At 33.3% G+C, this 11,671-nt stretch overlaps 1 protein-coding gene across 1 annotated transcript; it reads right to left on the reverse strand.

Moving 5' to 3' along the window:
* Positions 1 to 3,251: 3,251 nt before the first annotated feature.
* Ost48 (dolichyl-diphosphooligosaccharide--protein glycosyltransferase non-catalytic subunit Ost48) lies at positions 3,252 to 9,992 on the reverse strand. The gene is made up of 6 exons (XM_088232015.1): positions 9,763 to 9,992; positions 9,445 to 9,683; positions 8,384 to 8,773; positions 7,986 to 8,147; positions 4,699 to 4,929; positions 3,252 to 3,770 (listed from the first exon to the last, which is right to left on the reverse strand). Exons 1-6 carry the CDS (start codon positions 9,899 to 9,901, stop codon positions 3,612 to 3,614), a joined length of 1,320 nt encoding a protein of 439 aa, XP_088088141.1. The 5' UTR covers positions 9,902 to 9,992; the 3' UTR covers positions 3,252 to 3,611.
* Between the last annotated feature and the right edge of the window lie 1,679 nt (positions 9,993 to 11,671).

Raw genomic sequence — 11,671 nt, forward strand, 5'->3', positions numbered from 1 at the left:
GTGGATTCTGGTTCGAAACCGTAAAAACGAAAAAAAGATGAAGCTAATAAAAAAACATGGATTTCTCGTTGTCTATGATTAGTTGTCATACTGGAATGAAAAAAAAGTAACCTAATAGAAAGGAATTCAATGGTCATTTATAAAAAGGGCTAACTATTTTTGAGAAAAAAAATTAAGGTTATAAAAAATATATATTTAGCTTATGGCCAATACATATATATATTTTTCTTTAGGCTACAGAAAACTCTAATCAGTGAACTAATAACATAGGTAATGCTAGTCACATATATCTTTGATTATAGAGATATTGATCTGATGACCTGGGTTCTTTGAAGTTATCAATTGCTTCACTAATTAATATATTAGTTCAAACCAGAAATTTTTTATGTAAATAATGTCTAAAATACTTAGAAATATGTTAACATATTATTTAATTTTCCGTTAGGGCTATGTACCCATATATTTTTAGCAAACAGGGGGCCTAATAAGCAAGTTCAGTAGTTTTTCAAATTTGTTAATAGACTATCAAATTAAGGCATTTAAAAATAAATTTTGTAAAAATAAGTTTTGTAAAATTTTGAAATTACTCCGCTCGTGACGTCACAAGTTCTTGTCAGTGAGTTCTGCTGATTGGTTTGTTGACTTCCTGTAAATTGGAAATCTATCTCAACATTCTATCATCTGTTGATTCAGAAGAACTTATGAAGTAGTTTGTTTTTACTAAATTCATTTTTATTTATTTTTTCACACATTTTTGAGAAACTTCGACATATAATTGAATGCTCTAATTTTTACACATGTAAGAAAACACTAATTATATAGAAGAATAGAAATTCCTCATTGTAATTGAATTGAACTCGAATGTAATTGAATTGAATAAATGAACTTGTATTATTTTTAAAACTACATGAATATTAATTAAAAAAACTACATAAACAAAATAAACTTGGGATATTCTAAACTCTCCACTAAAGTAAATGTTTTTTATTGACTTAGGTGAAATTCTTTCACATGCCAGGAAAATTCCCGAAACCATTTTTAATTTTTGATATTTTTTTTAGATCAATTTTTAGTAAACTAGTTCCCAAAATTGGACATATGTATTCAAATTATAGTTTATAATATATATTAGATTAAAAGATATATAAATATATTACTGTTCTTATACCCAAATATTTCTATTTTGGTGGCCATTTTCAAGGAGTAGTAAATAACTCACTATTCGAATATGGAAATCAAGTTGGGGTAGAGTGGGGTTCAAACCTTGGACCTCTGATCCATGAGTTTGCAACACTAGCCACACGACCACAACCCGATTCATCATTTATGAATTTACTTACATGAATTTTTATTTACCTATAAGAATTTCTCATCAGACTTATATGATGTACTTCATTTATATTATTTAGAATTCAATTCGTACCTACTTGAAGGGTAACTTTTTTGAGCGATAAAATAAAATTATTTTTTCCTTATGGCCTTTTACTAAAAACTTACCAATTTAAATTATCCAAAAAGCAGTAAGAAAACATAAGATTTTTTCATGTATAATGGACTTAGCAGAATTTCAACAAATTTTAAAATGCTCTTTCTCAAAACTGATAAGATGGTAACATTATTTTTACCTTGGCCCATCATATACATATTGATATTAGAACTTCACAATGTACGTTTTTATCAACTTCACAATTAATGACATAAAAACAAAACACATGCCTATATGTTGGTCTTAAATTTGTGTTTTTAAATATTTAGGAGCAAATATAATGTCTAAATAAAATCTACGGGTTTTTGGCACAAATTAGTAACTACATTTTACTCGTGAGATATTGCACTTTTAAAGTTAAAAGCTCATCCTAAATCAACAATTCTAATAAAAGTACAAGTTAAATATATTATAATTTTTATTTTTTATCGATGAAATACGAAATATTTTTATTTACTTTTTAAACAAAGACCATTTGGTGCCATTTATGAAGACATTTTGAAAATTTGTAGTTACCAACTTGTGCCAGAAACCAGACAAAATAAAGAAAAAACTGTTAAATTTTCTTAGATTTTCACGTCCATTCAAATGCACATTGAGGCTTTCTAGGTTATTGTGCCATGTGTGTTGTTCGCACTCTTTCTCGATGTTTTAGATCACTAAACAGCATCCATTCTAAAGCTAGGGTTTCCTAGGACAGCGGTGACCGTATCTTAACGGCCGTAGTGAACGGTGATGCGGTGAACAGCCGTCGTAACGGTGACTAGACAGTGGTTTTATTTTTAAAGGTGTTGTCAACACCATTTTTCTAGGAAACCACTTTCCGGTCACCGTTACGACGACTGTCCACCGCATCACCGTTCACTACGGCCGTTAAGATACGGGCACCGCTGTCCTAGGAAACCCTAGCTTAAGGGTTGATGTAATTTGTGTGTGTATTTATGTAACATTATACTAGAATTTTTTAAAACAGAAAAATATATCAACAAATTACAATGGATGGAGAACATTTTAAAGAAGGGAATATGTAAGTCTAAGCATTTACAGGACTAATGACCTGTCATTGGCTGGTTTAAGTGGCCACTTTATACATTGTATAAAATTCACCGTTTTGCCTATGTTTGAACATCCATATTTCTTCAATTCTTCCATCTGTTGATTTTACCGAAGTTAAAGAGCTGAAACCTTTATTGTAAAGAGATTTATCTGATCGAATTATTTCACATACTAGGCAACGCCTGAAAACAATTTTCCAATTTTTAAACTTCTTCTTGGACCAGTTGCTTTTGTCTACAAACATTTGAACAAACTCAAAACATTGCAAGAAAAATATGTATTTGAATTCTTATGATTTACCCAAATATTTCAATTTTGGAGCCATTTTCAACAATTTGTAAATAACTCACTATTAGAAATTAGGAATTATGTTGGGGTACAGTTCGAACCTTAGAGCTCCGTGAGTGCGTGACACTGGCCACGGGACCATAACCCGATTAATTTGTACCGTGTCACAGCAATTGCTATATACAAGTTTGTAAAACTTAATAGCTTCTTTTACTGAGCGAGTTTGGTGACTCTTCGGTCTCCCTAAGATTAAATGGGTCTGCGGTCTCCCTTATTGTGCAAAAATATGATTCTTATGTTTGTATAAAGTATTTAAATACTTAAAACATGTATTAAAAAAGAAATCCAAAAGGTGTCAGTATCGTATGCAAGGTGAAGATTATTTGGAATATTTCTATCAGTATACAAATAAAACACAGCATTAACACATATTTTTTTAATCAATATCACATAATTATTCTATTGTGACAATCTGGAATTAGTTTTTCCAACAAAAAACAATAATGAAAAACAATTATTACATTGTGTAAAATAGAGTAAACAAAGCATAATAGTACGATAAATCGTAATGTTTTACACTGTACGAGATGTTCTTACATACTATATACCTATTATAACTATTACCAGCTAGTTTAGTGCAGCAATATAATATGATTTAATTAGATATAGATGGTGTATTTAAAAAATGCATGACCAGATTGTTGTTTTTTCATTATACTTTCTGTTGGAAAGACATTACATATAAAATATTCTTAATAGGAAAGCTAATTTAGTATTTGAACTATTCACTCTTTGATTTTGTAGGCTCTTCCTTGAAATGAAGGAATACGAAAGCAAAAATGAATACTCCAACCATCATAGAGAATGAACTGACATAATAAGGATAAGCACTAGGAATGAATCTCTCGTATTCTGTATGTTCCAGAGGACGGACTGACACCTGAAATAAGTTACAAGTATTTAAAATCTTTCTTTATTTTATTCATGTAGAGTGCTAAATTTAATGGGTAGAACATTATCTTCGAGCATCTTGTACACAAATGCAATTAAATTGTACACTAAAGATGTATGTTAGTGAGACAGACAGCTTGTGGAAAATGTGGCGATCATTTTATTTGAAATTCTGTTTCACCAATTGCCAATATGGTGATAACTTTACAGTAAATAAAAATCACTTTGTTAACTATTATTTTAATAAAATGACTACAGTAAAGTTCTGATGAAGTAATATTTTTTTAGACACTTGATTAAATGATCGATGGGTTGAAAAAAAAAAATTCATTTAAAAAAAAATAAAATTAAGTGGTTAAAACTCAATAATAAAAATAATACAATTTTTTTTTTTAAACTTTTGATCACACTTTAAGAAAAATAAAATAAAATTACGACATAATGTGTAAAAAAATAAAATAAAATAGCAAGTTCAAGCAAACATAATATTGGCCACAATTTTAAAATTTCATCATCATTATTTCATTTCCGCACCTAAAGTGCATAGGGCACTGCATTGATACACCAATCACAGCGTATCTTGATCATTTTTTACGACGTAAGATGATCAGTCTTACGCTTCAGGTACCAGTATAGAAACTATGAAATATTCTGGTGTGAAAACACCATTTTAAATAAATATTTCATATCAACCATGTCGGGAATTGAACCCAAGACCTCTTGCATGGTAGACAAACGAGGTGCCCATTACACCACGAGGCTTACATTTTAATATTTAAAGAAGGTATTCTTTGTTTAACTCCGTTAAGCTTAGACTATGCCCCGTCTTTGCAATCCATAGGTGTAAAAATACTACAATTAATTTAAAACATTCTATATGAATTGGAAATGTACAGAAAATAATTTATATTTATTACCTGAGTTGTACTGAAGAGATGTGTGTAGCCAACCCTATCATAATCAACTTTGAATTGATAGACCCCATAAACATCTGGGATTTTGAACCTTGCTTCGTAGATTCCACTGGGTTTCCTGTTGAGCGTTATTCTAACAAATGGATCAATCCGAACAAACTCCAACTGTACATCAGTTGCATCATATGGCTGCCAATTTCCATTTACTAACTTTTCAATTTCAATAGAATAAACCTAAAATGATAAACAAGACTAAAATGTGCTCCTCATAAGGAGAATAATGAACATACATACATTAAATTCTAGTGCACGTGCAGTTAAACATAGAGTTTGGGTATTGATATGTATTGTAATATTTAGTCATATACAATAAAATACTGACACAAGTTAAAAATTGTATTTTACGCTTTGTTTCAAAATGAATACAGTGGAAACTCTTTTTACACGGGAATATGCTCCACACAGTACAATGTAAAAAACAGTATACTAAAAAAAGAACAACAATTATGAATCTTCTAAGTGAATTTTATTTGTTCACCATTTTCTTAAAATGTGGACATTTTATCAGTCAGCTTAAATAATATGAATAGTATTTTTTTTTTTTTTTTAATTTCTAAAATAATATTCTTTCTCGGTAGATTAAGGAATAAATTAGATAGAAATATTGTAGAACCGCATATATAACTATAATTATTCCACATATATTATTTTTATGATCTACTGTATTATTTTTAGCCAATGACAGAAATTTAAATAAATTATAAAAACTTCAGAATAGAGGCACGAGAATAGCGCTAAGGAAAGGTAGATATAATAGAAAAAATGTGAGAAAAACTCAATTAGATACCAATTTTCAACAATTGAATGCCCAAATATTTCATCAATAAGATAGTGTTAAATAAAAATATTCATAAGTATATTACTAGAAAAAAGGATAGAATAAGGCTGCCATCTAAAAAAAAAAACAGAATCCCAAAACTGAATTATGCATAAAGGTTAAAAATGAACAAGGAGATGCTTGAATGTGTGAAGAATAAAAAGAGTTTGAATAAATTTAAAAGTAAATGTTATGTTTATTGCAATATGATGTTAATAGATATGTAATTAAAGTAAGTGTGAATATTAGTTTACGAGGTGTGTTTATAAAATAACAAGATCTTTTAAATTTCGCTGGTTTGGAGAGTCTGATTGTCAATTTTTATTATGTTGGCATACATGCCCCTGAAATATACTAAAATTTTCAGCTGTATTCATTGTTTACTTTGTCTGTGGATGCCGCTAAGGTTAGACATTTTTTTATGAGCTCGGCGATTTTCGTTTGTTAAAAAAAATGGATCAAAGAATTTGTATCAAATTTTGTGTAGAAAATAAAAAAAAGTGTAACAAAGTGTGTGAAATGGTAACAAAGGCCTATGGTGAGTCTGCTATGAGTAAAACAAGAGTTTACGAGTGGTATAAGCGTTTCCAAGATGGCCTTGAAGACGACGAACGACCCGGACGCCCCAGCACATCAACAACCGATGAAAACGTGGAAAAAGTTACTGAAATAGCTATGAACGATCGCCGAATCACAATCAGGGAAGTCGCTGATGATGTTGGCATATCGATTGGCTCATGGCATGAAATTTTTCCAATGTTTTGGGTATGAAACGCGTGGCAACTAAATCTGTTTAAAATTTTTTGAATTTTGAACAAAAACAGCGGCGAATGGAAGTTGCTCAGGTGTCACTAAATAAAGTCAACGACGATGCAGAATTACTGAAACGTGTTATAACAGGTGACGAAACATGGGTTTACGGATATGACATCGAAACTAAAGCTAGGGTTTCCTAGGACAGCGGTGCCCGTATCTTAACGGCCGTAGTGAACGGTGATGCGGTGGACAGCCGTCGTAACGGTGACTAGAGAGTGGTTTCCTAGGGAAACGGTGTAAATAAATGTTATGAAAACCGTTTTCCCAGGAAACCACTCTCTAGTCACTGTTAGGACGGCTGTCCACCGCATCACCGTTCACTACGGCCGTTAAGATACGGGCACCGCTGTCCTAGGAAACCCTAGCTTAAGGCTAAATCATCCCAGTGGAGGCATTCTCTATCGCCAAGACGAAAATCGTCGAGCACGCCGAACATGTCTAACCTTAGCGGCTGCCGCAGACAAAGTAAACAATGAATACAGCTGAAAATTTTAGCATACTTCAGAGGCATGTATACCAACATAATTTTAAAAAATTAACAATCTCCTAACCTGCGAAATTAAAAAATTCCCATTATTTTCTGAACACACCTCGTATATACTAATTGTAATACAAGCTAACATAAGAAATAAATATATGATTACGAGCAATTACATATTAGGTCTTGCATTTGATTCATGAATTGACCAAAGTGTTTTTAGGGAATTTGCTTTGAAATAGCATATCATCATGAAAGTCAAAGAAACAATCTTTTAACTACATTTAAAAATCAGATATAAACAAAAGAAGTTTGAAATGCCACAAAACATGTGACTCTTCTTTAAAATTTATGCTAATACCAAAAAAATATCACTATAGTTCTGACTTGTGGTTACTGTTTACTACAAAAAAGCATTTTTCGGTAAAATTTCTGGCCGATTACCTTTTTAAATTTTGTTTATAGACAAAATTATTTTCATTCATATCCTTTCCTTGATCCATTCTCATAGTGCCTACCTTTAAATTAATATTATTTTACAAGAATATTTTTTAATTTACATAATTGAAATTGTAATAAAAATTGAAAATTAACAATAATCTATTGTGCAATAGTTTTATCATTCAACAGTGGCCATCACAGAAAAACATAGCGCATCATCATCATATTAAAGGTAGATACATTCCCATGTTTCTATCCTTTTCTCAACTGAATGATAATTATTAAATATGAGAAAATAATTGTAAATAAACACATAACCTTTTCAATGTCTATTAGTTTCAAAACGTGCCCATCTCTTTACCAGGAGACAAATTACACTTACATACGCAACCCACTACACACCTTCACCATAGTAGTTACACAAAAATATAAAACCAACTGATAGGATACTTTTATAGAATAGTTTTAGTAGCTATTACTAACATGCACTGATTATATATTTTTTTAATGTTTATGGGAGCAATAGTTAAAAAAAAAAGTTGATTATATATAATTATTTACTACGATTTAATAAAATGTTTGACCACAAAGTTAATAATTTTAATATTAATAATACTAAGTATCCACTTTCGTTTAAAAGTTACCACGGTACCAGCAACTAGTTTGAGAAATACTTACAACATTTTCCATAATAGTGTAGGCAGCTGGTGGTTGAGTTTCTTTCTCCTTGTGGTGACGAACAGACTTGACTCTCAACTGACCATTTTCACCAAATCCCCATTTTGTTATTGCTGTGGCCAATTCATTATTTCCTGACAAAGGAGCTGATATCTTGTCTCCCTAAAAATCATTAATGGGATTTCTTTCATTTTTCATTTCGATGAAATCAAATTACCGTGATGAAGAACATGACGGAAGATGATTTTGGGAGTAAAACATTAATATAATTAAGTAGCATTACTATTTTCTTTCATTATAATTGTTTTTTTTTCAATTAGCGCATGTTTTTAGTTTTACAGCGATGTTTTAAAAAATATGATATCAAGTATTTATTTTACAATGGAAAGAGGAATTACCTGGACTTTCTGGACTGCTGATGTGAAAGCCTCATCAGAGAAAAAGTAAAGAGAACCACTAAATACAACTCTGGCATTATTTCTCGCTTGCAACGCAGCCATGAGTAGAGTGTTCTTCCCAACAGCGTGGGGATATTCCTTGATCGGGTTCTCCGGATTGTAGCTGTAGGCAGAACTGTCGGCAGTTAGGAGGGGAAGGACGAGAGGATTGTCCTTGTCCGCTATAAGCCCAGTTCCCTTGTACAGCAGGGGAGCCAAGCCATCCTTGCTGCCCACAATGACGGGTGCATCCATAAGGTTCTGGGAGGATGCTACGATCTTAGTGTGCTGTCCATCATCCGACACATCATAATTTAAATGGTCAATTACAGCCGCCCCTTCTTCATCTACCTAGAATAAAGTAAACACAGACCTCAAATATATTGCACCAAAGGAAAGGAAAATTTTCATTACACATTATTTTTTTTAAATTTATTTATTTACATTTATTGCTGTGCACACAGTGCTATGTTGGTGTAATACAATGATATTATTACAAAAAAAAAAACATAAACCTAACACAGCACTAATCACACTATAATGCAATTTCTGAACAGGACTATGGAGTGTGGCACCACAATATAATACAATTTATGAACAGGACTATGGAGTGTGGCTTATGGAGTGATATGTGTAAAATGTGGCGTTTGTTTTTATATGTTTAGTAGATTTAGTATTATATGTCTATGTTTTTAACTTTATTATTATTATTTTTAAATATTATCATTGTCAATGAGACTCAGCTTCCGTTTATAGCGGAGAGCTGAGTCGTTAAAAAAGTCAAGACCATACATCTTCTCCAATTTTGTAAAATTGCTTTTCCCAGTAGAGAATTCTGAGCTGCTCTGGTGTTGCATTAGTCGTTGCTCAGTAACGTAGTATGTCTAGTGCGACAAAGGGGAATATCGAAATTTATTTCAGTCAGCAAATCGGCACAATCAATTCGATTACGATTTTTTTTAATAACTGATCCGCAATCATACGTCTTTTGCGAAGGCAAGGTTATGAAATATTAAACTAACCTCAAATCCGCACTCCGACGCGAGCTCTCTGAGAACATCACCGGCATTAGAGCTTCCAGCCACCAAAACGTTCCCTCCATCATCGATGAATTGTGTTATACCTTCAATACTCACGGAACCTCCGAATTCGAGAACCGAAGGAGCGAAAATAATAAGATTCTTGTAAAGGTATTCGCCATACTTTGATAAAACTAAATTTCCATCATCCGCTAACTTAAATGTTAGCGGGTAGCCGCGATCTGTAAAATGAAATAAATTTAACTACCAATTAACACGGTACCCTAAACGGCAAGTAGAATAAATAATTTCAATACGTGCCTTGTAAAGACTTGAAAAAAATGCTATGAGTTTCCTTGATTGCTAAATTATCAAGTAAAACTAACGTATCACCACTGGCCGTACTTAGGGTTATTTTTAATAAAGATATAAGAAAGAAGTACGATATAAGTTTGGTCATTTTAACTGGCTGTGTCAGAATTTCCGAAACTAATTTTTATTTTCCCCTATAAATAAGCAATGCGATTGACGTTGACGTGTAAGCCGGTATCAGAGAAAGTGGTGCCAGAGAGATGCAATTGCAAATCCGATTAAATTGATAGAAAGGTACCTACGCCAAAAAGTCTTCATTATAAAAGCTATGATAATTGTATTTTTAATATCTTAAAAATAACAAATTACTCGATTCAAAGAGGATGTATGACAAAATATATAAATGAAGAAGCTAAGAATGTATGTCAGAATTAGCGATGTAGCTAGGGACTGGCCAGGCGGGCGGCTGTCAGGGGCTCAACCCTCCCGGGGTGCACTTTGCAGACACACGGCCTTCTTTTATTTTTCTCCACCTAGTAAATAAGTCTTAAGGGGCGCAAAATTTAAATATTTCCGGGGGGCTCATACTCAGCTACGACGCTGGTCAGAATAAATACAAGTGGCTTTTTAACCTCTGCTATGTCTACCCTTATGGGTGAATGGTATTATGATAGTAGTAATACATAAATTACATAGGTGTGAAGGTTTTCACGGTCACTGTTATCAATATGTTTCTTTTTTGGGTGATACCATGTATGTAGGATTTGTTCCGACGTTTCGGCTACCATTGCAGGAGCCATCTTCAGGGTAAACTGAGTGAGTTTACCAAGAGGCATCTCACAGAAATGACTCCTAAACACTATTTAAAATCCCTCTCCAAATATGTGGCAAGACAACACTGTCCCCGGATCCTGTTCGCAGTCCCAGCGGGGTGGTTGAGTCTGATATGGAGCGAGTGTGCGACATCTCGAAGAATCATTTCTGCGGGGTCCTTAATCGCCCACCTCCTATTCGATATTTCGGCATAAACTGATAAAATAAATATCCCTAGAGCAGTCAATATCCTTGACCATTCTCCAACCTCTGGTGAAATAATCAAGGCGGCGAAATGCCGGAAGAATGGGAATGCGCCGGGCAAAGATGGAATAAGTCCCGAGGTGGTGATTTTCATGAAATTGTTTACAAACTGCAGGAAAACCCTGCTTGTCTGGGTCTTAACATTAATACCAAAAAGACTCAGATCTTGTGCAACAAATCCAGTCCTGACCCTGATTAGCCTCTGTATAATAATGGACAGAGGATCGAGAATGTTGACAACTTTAAATACTTGGGAGTTCACATAACTGAGGATGGAAGTATGCACAAAGAGCTCGCAACCCGTGTAGGAATTGCTGGAGCAACTTTTAAAATGATGCGTGTTGTCTGGAACTCTAGTTTATACTCGCTCAAAACGAAATGCAGATTACTCAACTCTTGTATAATGCCAGTATATGGGTGTGAATCTTGGCACCTTACCAAAGCTCAGAACACCAAACTTCTGAGTTTTTGAGAGTAGGTGCTGAGAAGAATATTAGGTATAAGGTGGTTTGATTTTATAACTAACATTGAAGTCCAAGAACGGACGCGGCAGCCTCTTATTACGAGCGTATTGAGAATGCGGAGGTGGACCTGGCTTGGGCACATGCTGCGTATGCATTAGGAGAAACTAAACCCATGTTGCCTCTTTTTTAAACCTGCAGGCTCTTGCCGTCCTAGAAGGCCGTCGATGACGATCTTTCGACTTTATTCGGTGGAACTAAGGGGCACTGGGTTGATGTGGGATGAGGCAAAAGTGCTGGCTGATGATATGGTCTCTTGGAGGTAACTGGTGATGTCCACATGCTCCACTTAGGAGCGGATGTGGAAAAAAGAAGAAATT

Source organism: Micrasema longulum, unplaced genomic scaffold (assembly GCF_059751315.1).
Source record: "Micrasema longulum isolate JH-2025_06_02 unplaced genomic scaffold, ASM5975131v1 h1tg000937l, whole genome shotgun sequence".
NCBI classification, from domain to species: Eukaryota; Metazoa; Arthropoda; class Insecta; order Trichoptera; family Brachycentridae; genus Micrasema; species Micrasema longulum.